The sequence below is a fragment of the Bison bison genome, unplaced genomic scaffold (genome assembly GCF_000754665.1).
Source record: "Bison bison bison isolate TAMUID 2011002044 unplaced genomic scaffold, Bison_UMD1.0 scf7180017864375, whole genome shotgun sequence".
In the NCBI taxonomy this organism is placed as follows: domain Eukaryota; kingdom Metazoa; phylum Chordata; class Mammalia; order Artiodactyla; family Bovidae; genus Bison; species Bison bison.
In genome coordinates this window covers 3,043,493-3,058,804 of record NW_011494947.1, presented here as the reverse complement: position 1 = coordinate 3,058,804, position 15,312 = coordinate 3,043,493, and the positions used below count along the sequence as shown (strand labels likewise).

Sequence of the window (15,312 nt, the reverse complement as noted above, 5' to 3'; positions counted from 1 at the left end):
GTTTTCCTGGCCCTGTGACAGACACGTGACCTGCATCGGTCCTGACCCCCACGGGGCGGGAACTCTCATCATTCCCATTTCACAGGTGTATCACCCGAGCCCAGAGAGATGACAGGGCTTCCTCCGGGTCACTCCCTCCTGGTCTGGCCTCCCCCTCCCCACTCCATTCATACCTGAAGGGGCTGAGGATGCCGTGAGCCAGGCTGCCCGTCTGTCTTCTAGGTGGTCTTTGTGCTGACGGGGGACTGTGGTGACCGCACCCACCCTGGCTACCTGGTCTACGAGGAGATCGCCGCCACCAGCTCCGGGCAGGTGTTCCACCTGGACAAGCAGCAGGTGACCGAGGTGAGTCTGCCCTGACATGCTGCATCCCTGGGTGGCTCTGCCCATCGGCTGGCTTCTAGGACCAGTGCTGAGTGCTCGCCTCACAGCAGGAGGCCTGGTGCTCAGGGCTTTTTGACACCTTCTTGTAGAACCCTCTCAATCACCCCCAAAGTAGGTGCTGCAGGTTCCTTAGTTTTGCCAGTAAAAAAGCCTGGGGCCTGAAGGAATAGCCTGGGTTTTAAACTCGGGATCCCCAGCAAGTCCAGGCTGGCAGGATGGATCTAGCAAAGTTCGGCAGAGTAGGGATGTTAAGGGGAGCTTCTCCCCAGAGTCGAGGAGCCCAGGGGTAGCTGGAGGATCACCAGGGTCGTCAGATTCAGGCAGTGTTGCTGGGACAGCAAGCCATGCTTGGGGACTTGGCAGGGAGGGGCTTGCTTGACGCTGCGGCCCGACATGCAGGGCCGCCGATGGCCCAGCTGACCAGGTGTTTGTGTTCTGGTCTCGGTCTTGGAGCAGGTGCCCCTCCTCCCTTCCAGGCTCCATCAGTTGCTCATATCTCTCCCATCTCTCCCGCTGCCCCGCACGTCCATTCCTCCCTAGGAGCTAGAGGCATCCTTCCAGTGGCATGCTGGTAAATGTTTCATGACCATCTCTCTCTGGAAGGAACAAGAATGCTCATTTCTCTGGGGTAAATGCTCCTACTTGGGCTGGTTTCAAGCTGCTGTCCTAAAGCCATAGAGTATGGGAAGTGATGCTTGCAATCTGCCATCTTGAGCCTGTGTGAGCCAGCTCCTACATCCCACCAGATCCTCTAAGACAAATCAGACCAATAGGTCCCTCCCCGTTATCCCCCAGGGAGGGTCCCGATGCTGGTCTGAGTTCTGCCTCTCCCAGCCCACCGCCTTCATTCTCCCCCTTGCCTGCTGCTGCCTCTCTGCTCTTTCAACGCCCTGTGTCTTTTCTACCTCAGGGCCTTCGCTCGTGCAGCTTGTTTTTCCAGCTCCTCCTCCCCAGGCTCCTCATCTTTCCAGTCTGAGCGGAATCACGCCTTCCTCGATTTTTGTCAAGATTAATTCTCCTTTCATACCCCCTTAAAGCTCCCTGGGGGGCTTTATAGAATCATAATTTTACAACTGTGGGATTATTTAATGCCGTTAGGCTGTGAGATCCCCGAGGGCAGGGCCCTTAAGGTCCCATTTACGACTGTGTCCCCAGCACCTGGCGCAGCCTCCAGCATGGAGCAGGTGCTTGGTCAGTGGATGGACACAGACACCTGGTGAGTCGATGACGTGGGGTCCCTCGGGCTGGAGGAAGAGGAGAATGGGAGGAACAGCGTCTCTGAGGCTGCCGCGGCGTGGCTTCCAGCCAGTGCGTGTGTCGTGTATTTACGTCTCCAGGGCCGTGTTTAGGTTAGCGCCTTCGCTCCCTGTTGACAGATGGCGTTTATGGTTCTTTGCGACACGCCAGGATTTATTTCTTTTGGCATGTCAGTCTGCTCTGGCACCAAGCCGCCCAAGTGAAGGTGGGAAGCGTTTCAGAGTGGAGTGATGGCTTGGTCCTTGTTTTGGGGGTGCATCTTATCTGGGCAGTTGCTCGGGAACTGGGTTCCTGCCAGTGGCAAGTCAGACTCCAGGCAGCAGATGAGTTGGTGGAGGACGGCTTGCTCAGGTGTGGGGCTGAACTCTCCAAGTCTCTCACTCAGGGCATGGAACCTGGGGCGAGCCCCTGGCTCCTGGCCTTGGTGCCAGCCTTCTGCTGTGGGAGCCTGGCTGGGCAGCACATGTCTGATGTACTGGGATCTCCAATGGCCAGGACTGGTTGCCCCTGGGTAGGGGCCTGGGTCCCTCCCCTCCCTGGAAAGAGCGCCATCATTTGTCAGCTTCTTGCCTTGTACCTGGCCCCTTCCAGATGTCCCCAGACATTTGGCAATGGTCACCACCAACCTCCACCCCCAGGAGAGAGGGAACGGTACCTTTGCTTGGCTAGAAGCTGCCACAGTGCCCACACCCTGCCTGTTTGTCCTTTGACCTTTTCAGAGCATGTCCAGTGTGCCAGGAGTGGCACATTTTGCACTCACTCGTCTCTTTGTTTATTGAGCACCCACTTCATGCCAGGGCAGCTTTAGGTGTGGGGCGCCGAGAGATCATCCATCAAGCTTAGATCTCACGCTTTCAGGCATTTAACTTCCTCTGCCTTTGAGATTCTGGAGTGACGAGAGGAAGGTGAAGATCCTTTCCCCCCTGGCAGGTGTCTTTTGGAGCTTTGGCCATCCTTCGATGGCCAGTGGGGGTGGGCATTAACCAGGGGAAAGGTGAACTGATCCCTCAGACAGTGGGAAGGGGGGAAGGTGGAATTAACAGGTGAGGAGACACAGGTCCTGAAGGTGACCCTGTCCTGGATCCTTCCCCGGGTCACATCTGGCTTCAGACCCCACCCTAGCTCTGCCACTTGTCTGCTGCGTGACCTTGAGCATGGCACTTAACCTCTCTGGGCCTCCGTTTCCTCATGTTCACAGTTGGGTCATGAGGGCCCTTGCCTGGAGAGATGGTGGCAAGGGTGGGAGGAAGACCCACACTTGGGAGGGAGCCCTGAGTGAGAGCTAGTGATGGCCACGGGATCTCCAGCCCCGTGCTTCGATAGCGAGTGCAGAATACTCACTCCCAGGGGTCCAGGGAGCCCCTCTCAAGATTAAGAGCTCTCTTGAGATAAGATTCTCAGGAAAGTAGAGCCTGGGGACAGTGCCCCGTGATGTCCAGTTGGCAGAGGCCCTCAATTTTCTGATCCTTGGCTCTTGAGGTCCATTCAGTGACCCCCCCCCGTTGGCCCCTGCCTCACTGCCCCAGCTTCCTCAGCCTCTCTGGCTGTCAGATGTCCAGGGGGAGCCTTGGTTGGGGGGGGGTGGTGGTGATTTATCTGCCGTAAAGGGCTGAGCAGCAACCATCTGGCTGGGGTAGCAGCGCCAGATTCTCTCATTCCTTCCCCATCAGAGACAGAGAGACAAGCCCCAGCACATTGCTGGCTCCCAGGCCCCCTGGTCCTGCTGACATCTGGAAGTCATTACCTTTGCAAATAAACATTAAGCCTGCTTGATGAAGCCTCTCTGCTCAGGAGCGTCCCTAGATTCCTCTCTGAGCCCCGGAGCCACTGCCAGGTCCAGCAGGCTTTGCCCCCAGGCCTGGGCCTGCGGACGCCTGGCCTTGCTGTGGGCCAGAGGGTCTGCACCCCCAGCTCCGGAGCAGCGATGTGTTACAGGGCAGCCCTTGTGGGTGGGCCGCCTCCTGATGGGGTCGCTGGCCTTCTGGCCCACCTCAGCCCTCTCTCCATTGCGTGGTTCAGTAGCCTGAACTCTTGGGCATCTTCTCTCCATCAAAACATCCTAGAAAGAGCTTGTCATGACAGTTGCAACACAGTAGCGAGTGTGGGACGCGTCTGGGTAATTGCCAAATGGCGCTGCCACCACCTCCTGCCAGCTTTGCTCGGTCATGATTTCCTCCTGACCCCTGACAAGGCCCGGCCCCGGGGGAAGGGGACAGCGGTCACAGAGCTGTTGCTTTGCTGTGGGGGAGCTGCCTCACTTGGCCAGCTTCTGTCCGCCTTTCTAGCCTTGGCTGCTATGTCCCGTCCACCCCCGCATGGACGAATAACCTTGTCCTCATTTCTTAACCCAAACAGGTGGGATATTTTTAAGAGAAACATTATTTAGAAAGTCAGGCAAAAACAGAAGAATGAAGTAGCTCCAAATATAAAAACAGAAAAGTTTCAGAACACAGGATTCTTGTCCCGTGATGACTGAAATCTAGCTATAAAATCCAGGCACATGTGTTTCAGCTCGGTCTCATCAAAATGTAGTCATTTTCCAAATCTCGAGCAATTCTTCCAATTCCCTTCTGTTCCCTTTCTCTTCCATGGAAGAGCATGTGGTAGGCAGAGCTGAAGGACTATGATTTAGGGCAAGGATGACCAATATGTAGCATGCCAGACACCACTTTCTAATTCCATATCCATGGCAAACATTGCTAATCAATTACAGGCCTTTTTCTAATTGAATCTGAATGTGGCTTCTCATTTCTCCAAATGGCATTCCAAGAAGTCACTTCCAGTTGATTAGAGCTGACAAGCGACAGGATAGCACTATGGTTGCTCAGGTACAGTTTAAAGTCATACTTGTAAAGATATACTCGTTCCTTTTAGACGATTTTTACTTAAAATTTTTTTATGAGAAGTGTCAAAGATATTGAAAAGTAAAAAAAAAAAAAAGGTACTATCTAGATTTAGCAATTCACATTTTTGCTCCAGCTGCTACGTCTCTCTCTTTCTATACTTTTTGTTGAATCATGACGCCTTATCCATAAATAATTCAGTGTGGAATTAAAAAAATAGACTCCAGCATAACCCATAGTATCACCTAATATAACGAACAGTACTTTGCAAGTATCATCTGATGCCAAGTCCATATTCAAATTTCTCTATTTGTCCTCAAGCTGTTAAATCAGGTTTTAATCAAGGGCTGTGCGTTTTATGAGGTTGTTATGTCTGTTAAGTTTCCTTAAATCTGGAGGGGATCCATCCTTTTTTCATGCCACTGACTTGTTGGACAGGCGTTGATGACACAATGTCCTGTGTTCTGGATTCGTCTGATTGTTTCCTTATGGTGTCACTAAGTTGTTCGTTTCTCCTCCACTTGTTCCTTTACTCTCTCTAAACTGGAAGTGAAAGTGTTAGTCACTCAGTCATATCCGACTCTCTGCGACCCCATGAACTGTAGCCCATCAGGCTCCTCTGTCCATGGAATTCTCCAGGCAAGAATACTGGAGTGGTTTGCCATTCTCTCCTCCAGATCTTCCTAACCCAGGAATTGAACCCGGGTCTCCTGCACTCCAGACAGATTCTTTACCGTCCGAGCCTGGAAGTTAGCTTTAAATGACTAATCAGATGGAGGCTGACCTTTGTGGCAGGAGTATGTCTTCCTTGGTGCTCTGTGTGTGTTTTCTATTACATCACACCAGGAGGAAAATGATGTCTGATTGTCCCCATTACTGATGACCAGTTTGGTTGGTTAAAGTGGTAACAGCCAGCTCTCTGCATTGCAAGCCTTTGTTTTTTCCTTTCTGACCCAAGGGGTCAGTGGGGTCACTCTAGGGCTCTAATTCCCCAGGAGCTTTTCATCTCATGGTTTTAGCATTCACTGAAGATGCTTGCCTGAAACAATTATTTAATTAGGAGGTTGCAAAATGATGATTTCCTAATTGCATCATTCCTTCCACATTTGTTAATGGGCGTTCTCCCATGAAGAAGAGCTTTTGCTTCTCCAAAGGGGTGATTTGGTTTCTCTGAAGTCATGGTTCCTACTAAAAAAATAGGGATCACACTTCTTTCTCTTTAATTAAGAATTTGCTTTTATTGGTGGCAAATGACGTTTTATTGTTTTGAATTTTGATTTTATTTTTTGAGTATTTTTGTGGCATCTAGATTACGTGGTGCTTCCCCAGTGGCTCAGATGGTAAAGAATAAGCCTGCAACGCAGGAGACCCGGGCTTGGTCCCTGGGTTGGGAAGATCCCCTGGAAAAGGGAATGGCTATCCACACCAGTATTCTTGCCTGGAAAATTCCATGGACAGAGGAGCCTGGCAGGCTATAGTCCACAGGGTGACAAAGGGTCAGATAGGACTGAGTGACTAACCTTTGATTGTATAATTCAGTGTGGTTTAATTGATTATGTTGTTATTCTTTTGGAGGCTCAAAGTCTCCCAAATTCCTATATCCTTCTGATATGTCTCCATTAGTCTTATTTTTTTGCCTTGCCACATAGCTTGCAGGATCTTAGATCCCCGACCAGGGATTGAACCTGTGTTCTCGGCTGTGAAAACTCAGAGCCCTAACCACTGGACCACCAGGGAATTCTCTGTCCCCATTAGTCTTTGAGACCTTCTTTGCTTTATGAAATTACCAGTAGTCCTAGGCTTTCTTTGTATATTGCCTGCCCCAGACCCGAAATCAGCCATTTCTCCAAGGAACTCTGGTGGAAAACAGTAGTTAGAAACCACTGGGTTCTGAATTCACTTGGAATAAATTTATATTTAAAGAAAATCCATGCAGCTGTCTCTTGGCCGTAAGAGAAAAATCTTGGTTGAGATTTCCTTCCTTGCTTTATCCTACAAGAGACATAAAATGGTTTCACAACCACAATATGGCTAGTTCTGATTGTTATTGTTGTTGTCCAGTTGCTAAGTCATACCTGACTCTTTGTGACCCCAATGGACTGCAGCACGCCAGGCTTCCTTCCCTGTCCTTCACTGTCTCCTGGAGTTTGCTCAAATTTATGTCTATTGAGTTGGTGATGCCATCCAACCATCTTATCCTCTGTCACCCCCTTCTCATCCTGCCCTCAGTCTTTCCCAGCATCAGGGCCTTTTCCAGTGAGTTGGCTCTTTGCATCAGGTGACCAAAATATTACAGCTTCAGCTTTAGAATCAGTCCTTCCAATAAATATTCATGGTTGATTTCCTTTAGGATTGACTGGTTTGATCTCCTTGTAGTCCAAGGGACTCTCAAGAGTCTTCTCCAGCACCACAATTCAAAAGCATCAGTTCTTCAGCATTCAGCTTTCTTTATGGTCCAACTCTCACATCCATACCTGACTACTGAGAAAACCATAGCTTTGACTATACGGACATTTGTTGGCAAAGTAACATCTCTGCTTTTGAATATGCTGTCTAGGTTTGTCATAGCTTCCCTTCCAAGGAGCAAGCGTCTTTTAATTTCATGGCTGCAGTCACCATCCACAGTGATTTTGGAGCCCAAGAAAATGAAATGTCACTGCTTCCGCTTTTTCCCCTTCTATTTGCCATGAAGTAATGGGACTGGATTCCATGATCTTTGTTTTTTGAACACTGAGTTTTAAGCCAGGTTTTTCACTCTCCTCTTTCACCTTCATCAATATGCTCTTTAGTTCCTCTTCACAGGAGACATAAAACAATTTCACAATCACAATACAACTAGTTCTGCCAACTGCTGCTGCTGCTGCTGCTGCTAAGTCGCTTCAGTCGTGTCCGACTCTGTGTGACCCCATAGACGGCAGCCCACCAGGCTCCCCCATCCCTGGGATTCTCCAGGCAAGAACACTGGAGTGGGTTGCCATTTCCTTCTCCAATGCATTAAAGTGAAAAGTGAAAGTGAAGTCGCTCAGTCGTGTCCGACTCTTAGCGACCCCATGGACTGCGGCCCACCAAGCTCCTCTGTCCATGGGATTTTCCAGGCAAGAGTGCTGGAGTAGGGTGCCATTGCCTTCTCCTCTGCCAACTGCTAACTACTAAGTAAAGGTTTCTTTGCACTTTCCTTTTTTGTCCTCAGGATGCCCCTCACCGAGAAAGTACAGTGAAATCCCTCGGTTTCTGATTTATTTGGAGCTAATCCTTTCCCTCATACTGGGGTTATGGTATCAATTTGTTGTACAGTCAGTTCATGTTTCATTTTGATTCTGTTTTAGGGTTGCACAAGATGCTTCTTGACATAGCTTGGCTTGAAAAGAGGTGCTTCAAAACTGGAGAGGTTCCCATTTCCCTCTTTTTTGGTTTTCTTACTGGAACCTGGGTGGCTCAGCTATTGCTAAAGAGGCGGTGTGAGCTGGGGTAGGGGGCGGGTGGAGTTGAGCCTTTGTGAGGCGAGCTTAAGGACCCTGTTCAAAAGGTGAGTGCCCTGCTGCATCACACACAGAGAGCAGATGCCCTGAACCCCTTATCCTTCACAGCTCCTGAGCCTGGGACATGACAGAGGGTGTCTGCTCACATGGGGCTCCCAGGCCAAGAGAGGTGACGGGTGTGAAACTAACCAGGAGTTGGTTGCTAAGGAAGGGGCAGGAATTTCTGCAAAGAGAAGAGCGTTTTGGTGGGGGGAGCTGCCCAGTGGGGCATGGGATGGGGGTTCAGCCCAGCAAGCATGGGGGCGTCAGGAGCATATGATCTTGGGTCAGGTTGAACGGGTGAACCAGAGAACACAGGGACTTAGAGACTGTGGTAAGTCTTGGAGAAACAAGATAATTTTGTGCTTAGTAGAGACCATCTTGGGCTTCCAGGTGGTACTAGTGGTAAAGAACCCACCTGCAGAGGCAAGAGACATAAGAGACGCAGGTCGGATCCCTGGGTCAGGAAGATCCCCTGGAGGAGGACGTGGCAACCCACTCCAGTATTCTTGCCTGGGGAATCCCATGGACAGAGGAGCCTGGAGGGATTCAGTCCACAGGGTCACAAAGAGTGCGACACAACTGAAACGACTTAGCAGGCAGGCAGAGACCATCTTAGACTGGGTCCAGGACTGTTAACATGGGTCCATGCACGCAGGGTGATGGTCTTTGAGGGGACTTGAGAACCTCCTGAAATCATACTCTAAATGTGTGCCTAACGAGTATGATGTTCTGGAGAGTTATATGTCTCCTGATTTTTCAATGGGACTTGTCCAAAACATAAGATTTTTATTGTTTTTTATTTTAATTTAATTTTTTGGGCCGTGCCACACACAGGGATTGTGGGATCTTAGTTCCCTGACCAGGGATGGAATCCCAGACCTCAGCTGTCAAACCATGGAGTCCTAACCACTGGACTGCCAGGGAATTCCCCAAATGTAAGAATAAGCAATTGTACAACCAAGGATATTAGATTTCTCAGTGTTGTGATAAGGGTCAGGAGTAGACTGTCCGCTTAAAGACATGGTCCTACTTAGAGAGCATGGTGCCTGGTAGGGGTTGTGGGCTGAGGGCCCTTGGGCAGGAATGGTGAACCGCGTTGCCCTGGGGGAGATCCCGGACTTCCAGGGTGCATCAGTGTGTAGGAAGCACCAGGAGGGCTTCCTGGAGGAAGCGATGGATGTCATAGAAATTGGCCATGTGACGAAGGAGGGGCCTCATCCCAGCAGAGGGGTGCCCTCTGCTCCTTCCATCTGAGCTGAGTCCTCTGGATGCCTTCATTCAGGTGTCACAGGCCAAGAGGGAAGTGGTGTGTGAATCAGGTCCAGTGTAGGGCAGGGGGGACTGTGACGGCCTCAAGTGACCTCGAAAGCCTGCATGCTGCCTAAAACTCACCAGGGGACGAGACGCTGCCCACAGCTGGCAGCCTGCTGGGACCCACCTCCGGTGTGCCAGACGCAAGCAAGGCATCATGGGCACCTGCTGGCATCAGCCCCTCACTCCTGCCCCCCAGGTGCTGAAGTGGGTGGAGTCAGCCCTCCAGGCCTCCAAGGTGCACCTGCTGTCCACGGACCACGAGGAGGGCGGCGAGCATACGTGGAAGATCCCCTTTGACCCCAGCCTGAAGGAGGTCACCATCTCCCTGAGTGGCCCAGGGCCCGAGATCGAAGTCCGAGACCCGCTGGGTACGTGCACCCCGGGGCTGGCCTCCTCCTTGGGCCTGAGACTGAAATAAAAGTCCAGGATGGGACAGAGAGGAGGCCAGGAGATTTTGGATATAAAACTCCAGGAGCACCAAGGGTAAGGGAGATGCTGAGTGGAAGGCAGAGAGGGTGTCTACAGTGGGTGAGGATGCAGCGGGGCCATTAGCAGCCCAGCGAGAGGAATTAAAATGATGACCGTCCCTGGGGCTGCCAGATTCACGTGGCATCTTCCCCAGGTTCTCTCTTCAGTGGCCTGGAGAGTTGGTGGGGCAAGAATTAGTGGCACAGTGTAGAGATGGGAAGTGGTGGGGGGGCTCTGGGAGGTGGGGTAATTTGTCAGGGTCATCCAGGCTCCATATGATTTGGACCCAGCTGCCTGGTGCCACGGTGCTCCAAGGATGTCCTGAGTACTCTGGTCCAGAGGCCAGGGTTACAGCCAGCACCTGGGGAGGGATGAAGATGGAGAGCTCAAGGAAGGAGAGGCCTGGGTACCCCCAAAGGCCTATTGTCAGTTCCTCTAGGAAGCCCGAGGCTGGGGTTGGAGGGCTGTGGGTTCCTGGGGATGGGGAGGGGGGCTCTGTCAACCCCAGAAAAGGGTCGGGGGCTGAGCAGGTCTTGGGGCTTCCACAGGGAGGATCCTGCAGAGGGATGACGGCCTCAATGTGCTCCTCAGCATCCCTGACTCTGCCAAGGTCGTGGCCTTTAAGCCTGAGCATTCCGGGCTGTGGTCCATCAAGGTAGGAGGCCTTGGCTTCCTGGGGTTGGGGAGACCAGCTTCACCAAGCTGAGACATCATCTTCCTCTTGCCTGGGCGCTCGGAAGCCTGGAGCCCTGGGAAGCTGTGGGTTGGAGCGTGGGCAGTGATGTGGGCATATCAGTAGAAGCAGGGGGGCAAGATCAGAGGAGGAGTATTGTGCTTTGTGCCAGTGAGAGAAGTGGAGTGGTTTTGGGTTAGTGAGGGAACTTCAAAGAAGGACTTGGAGAAACCACTCGGGTGTCCAGAGGTGGGCGACGGGGTTGGCTCGCGGTTCAGGATCCTGTCCTTTGAAGAGTGCACAGAAGAAGCTAGGGTGACCTTGGGCTCAGAGGCACAGGACTGGCACGGGAGCAGAGTCTGTTCTCACCTGCCGGGGACTGGGGCCTGGGACTGGGTGCAGGGCTCCTGGCCAAGCACCCTGGGATGGGGCAGGTTGCTGTCTCTGAAGCACATGGCTTTAGCTGATCAGCAAACAGTTATGGAGCCCCTACTGGGTGCTGGGCTTCCCTGGTTGCTCAGTGGTTAGGAACCTGCCTGCCAAGCAGGAGACTTGGAAGACGCAGGTTCATCCCCTGGGTGGGGAAGATCCCCTGGAGAAGGAAATGGCACCCCACTCCACTATTCTTGTCTGGGAAATGCTATGGACAGAGGAGCCCAGTGGGCTACAGTCCATGGGGTTGCAAAAAGTCAAACACGACTGAGCGACTAAACCAACAGCAACTGGGTGCCAGGCACAGTGCTGGGCGCCGCGGGTACTGCTGTTCTTCAGGTTCGGAGCATCTTTGGGCCGAGAGCTCTCATGCCAATAGGGAAGGCAAGGCAGGGGTTGGGGGACCTGCGGGTGTTGGGGGTGGGGAGCGGGAATGACAGGGCTGCTTAGAGAGTCCAGCTCAGGCAGTGCCATGGCCGGACTCTTCCTCTTCCATGGGGGGAGCATCGTGCTGGGTCCCCAGGGAGTGGGTGAGTTACCCACAAGTCTGCAAAGGCGGGAGAATTCCAGTTGCTGACTCCAGGCCGGGTCAGGTCAGCCACCTGCCACCTGGAGCTGGGGGGCTGGGGTCAGACACCCTGGTGATGTGAGCCTGGGCCCGGGCTAGATCTACAGCAGCGGCCGCCATTCGGTCAGGATCACGGGCATCAGCAACATTGACTTCCGAGCTGGCTTCTCCACTCAGCCCTCCCTGGACCTCAACCACACTATCGAGTGGCCCCTACAAGGTACGATGCTCTGGGCCCTGGGGCGACACAAGGCCACCTTCTGCAGGGGTGGGGCTTACCTTTAGGAAGTTGGAGGGTGCAGTTCCAGGGGGCAGCCATAAGCCTGTGACTATGGAGCAGGCTTGCAGGAGTTGGTCCAGCCTCTCTCTCACATCACAGTGAACTGTACCCAGGGCTAGCACCTTCTCTTTGGGTTCCAGCCAGGGTGACCCTGGGACCGTTTACTTTTAGAACTTCCTTCCTGTCCTTCAAGGCCTCCACAAGCTCAGGCTGTTCCCCTAACCCTCCTTTCCCTTTCTCTTTGTCAAGATTTGTCTGTCTAGAGCCCCACTTCTTCCAGTGAACTTCAGGCTGTTGTTGTGCAGGGGCTAAGTCGTGTCCAACTCTTTGCAACCCCATGAACTACAGCACATCAGGCTTCCCTGTCCCCCATTATGTCCTGGAGTTTTCTCAAACTCATGTCCATTGAGTCAGTGATGCCATCCAATCATCTCATCCTCTGTCGCCGCCTTCTCCTCCTGCCTTCAATCTTTCCTAGTATCAGGGCTCAGAAATATGGTCTCTTGCCATGGGGCCATTTGGAGGGTTTTGCTGGGATCAGCTGGACAAAGAGATGGGAGGGACTAGGCCACAGCATGTTAAAAAGCAGAGACATAACTTTGCTGACAAAGGTCCATATAGTCAAAAATATGGTTTTCTCAGTAGTCATGTATGGAAGTGCGAGTTGGGCCATAAAAAAGGCTGATCACCAAAGAATTTATTTTCTCAAATTGTGATGCTGGAGAAGACTCTTGAGAGTCCCTTGGATACAAGGAGGCCAAACCAGTCAATCCTAAAGGAAATCAACCCTGAATATTCATTGGAAGGACTGATGCTGAAGCTCCAATACTTTGCCCACCTAATGTGAAGAACCAACTCATTGGAAAAGACTCTGGTGCTGGGAAAGATTGAGAGCAAGAGGAGGAGGGGGTGACAGAAGATGAGATGGGTGGATGGCATCACTGACTCAACAGACACGAGTTTGAGCAAACTCTGGGAGACAGTGAAGGACAGGGAAGCCTGGCATACTGCAGTCCATGGGGTCTTAAAGAGTGGGACCCAGGGACTGAATAAGAACAAGGCCAGGTCAAGATAACTCTGGACCACTGAATAGTGCCCCCAAAATGGTGCATGCTGGGTCCTTAGAGCTTTCTTTTGAGTCTGTATGCCCTCAGTTTTTCGTTCTTGTCAGCCCTTATGGGTTTCCCTGCCAGGACCCGCAGTGATATCTTCAAAATGAAAAGTGGGTTGCTTATTCATTCTGTGTTTGTCTTTGCCAATAGCAGGGAGGTGGGAGGGAGGCAGAGAAACTTAACTCCTATTCTAAAGCCAAGAAAGATGAGAAATCCTAAGTGAAGTGCTATGGGGGTGGTGGGGGAGAGTTTGAAAGCAGAGTGGTCCTCAGGGACAGTCCCCAGTGGAGAGGGTGACGGAGGCCATATGTGACCTTCTTTGGTTTCTGCTTTTGATAAAGATGTGGCTCCATCCAAGACATTTTTTTAAAGTGAGAAAAACAGCAGGGCAATCGCAAATGATAAATAATGATTGGCACTTGACCCCAGGGCACCAGGGAGTGGGGGAGGCTGCAGCGAACTGAACAGTGGGGGCCTGGGCCATGGGAGCAGCTGCTACATGCCTTTGGCTGGTTGTTGCAACATGGGAAGGAAGCCCAGCACTGACACACTTGATTTTTCAAAGAAATCTGGACTTCTAGATTTATACATGCCCTTTCTAGACTGTTTGATTTTTTTTTTTCCAAAAGATGGAAGGCATTTCATGGATCACGTCTACCACGTCTTCTGGTTCCCAGTTTATGATCAGAGAGAGAGAGAGAAAAAAAAAAAGAATAGCTATCTGAAAAGGGAGAGACCTAACAGTTTCCAAATCAACTTAAAAGACTGTGAAACCCAAGTCCAGTTCTGGCTTTCCTGAGATAGTGTGGAAAGTACATTTCCAATGAGATGGGAAGGGAAACCACAGGAAAGCCCACCAGGAGTCAGCATTCCCAAACTGGGGTCTGCATCTCACCTCGGCCTGTCCCAGAGCCTGTCAGCTGACAGCCAACACCAGAGTCAATGGGGGATAGGAGGGCGCCCTTTCTCAGTTCTGCTCCGTGAGCGCCCAGTCTGCACAGCAGAGGTGACACAATCATGGGAAGCCATGGGTTGGAGGAGAGTGGTGTTTCAGGACCACGGACAGTAGCAACCCCCCTTCTCTCCTCACCCCACCCAGCATTCCTTGGCCCAGGGAAGAGAAGGTGAGGGAATGGGTGAAGGTGGACCAAGAGGCTGGGTCCCTAACCATGGCTCTGGGGTGGGGCCCCTGCTTGGGGAGCCTCGTGGAGCCCAGCACAGATGCCAGCACCTCCTTCCCTGCCCTTTCCTCTGTAGGCGTGCCCATCTCCCTGGTGATCAACTCCACGGGCCTGCGGGTACCGGGCCTCCTGGACTCAGTGGAGCTCTCACACAGCTCAGGGCGGTCCCTCCTGACTCTGCCCACGCAGCCCCTCTCCAACGGATCAACCCACCAGCTGTGGGGTGGGCCGCCCTTCCACAGCCCCCAGGAGCGTTTCTACCTCAAGGTGAAGGGCAAGGACCATGAAGGAAACCCTCTCCTCCGTGTCTCCGGAGTTTCCTACCGTGGGGTGATTCCAGGTGAGTAATTGACTCCTACCGCCCCCCAGCTCCCTGGCTCCCTTGGAGGCTCATTTCTCCCTGAAAGGCTTTCCTGATTCAATTAGATTAGGAAATGTTTATTCATTAAACTGCAGGCTCTGCAATACATTATGCTGAATACTGAGATGCTTCAGATGCAGTTTTCAGCTCTAGGGTTTACTGCAAAGTCATCTATGCATCCATAAATCCATCCATGCATCTATCCATCCATCCATCCACCTGTGCATTCAACATTCATTTTGTATCAGTCATGGTTCTAGAAACTGTAGACACAACAGTGGGCAGGTTAGTGAATATAAGTATGCCCTTGCATAATCATAGTTACTATCATTATCATAATGATGGTAACACTAACCTAATCACCATTCTGAGCACGTCTCATGGGACAATCCTGGGCCAAGCACTTGCCATGCATTTGTTCATTAAATGCTTATATCAGTTCCTTTTTATTCCCCCTCCTGGTCTAAAGGGTTTCTTTTTATAATCTCTTGCATACTCCTTGAAAAATCTATCTTTTCAAACCTTTTATTTTGAAATGATCTTGAAGAAGTAAAGTGTGAAGTGTTAGTCACTCAGTTGTATCCAACTCTTTGGGACCCCATGGACTGTAGCCCACCAGGCTCCTCTGTCCATGGAATTCTCCAGTCAAGAATACCAGAGTGGGTTCCCATTCCCTTCTCCAGGGGTTCTTTCCAGCCCAGGGATTCAACCTTGGTCTCCTGCATTGCAGGCAGATTCTTGACTGTCTGAGCCACCAGAGAAGCCCAAGGTTACCATAATAGTAATAAATTTCTTCATTTACCTTCTCCTGTATTAACATCTTTTTTTTTCATTTTTTAAAATTGAAGTTTAATTGCTGTCCAACAACAGGAATCAGCTATATGTATGCATGTATCCCCTCCCCCTAGAGCCTCCTTC

At 51.5% G+C, this 15,312-nt stretch overlaps 1 protein-coding gene across 1 annotated transcript in view; it reads left to right on the top strand.

The window, feature by feature from the left end:
* The window catches only part of HMCN2 (hemicentin 2), a gene marked incomplete at its 5' end in the record, with an annotated part of 182,655 nt that overhangs the window by 25,834 nt on the left and 141,509 nt on the right, over positions 1 to 15,312 (top strand). The window contains 5 exons of the mRNA XM_010856950.1: positions 223 to 345; positions 9,516 to 9,687; positions 10,336 to 10,442; positions 11,560 to 11,680; positions 14,110 to 14,373. Coding sequence (XP_010855252.1) covers positions 223 to 345; positions 9,516 to 9,687; positions 10,336 to 10,442; positions 11,560 to 11,680; positions 14,110 to 14,373 — 787 coding nt within the window. The remainder of the gene's footprint in view (positions 1 to 222; positions 346 to 9,515; positions 9,688 to 10,335; positions 10,443 to 11,559; positions 11,681 to 14,109; positions 14,374 to 15,312) is intronic.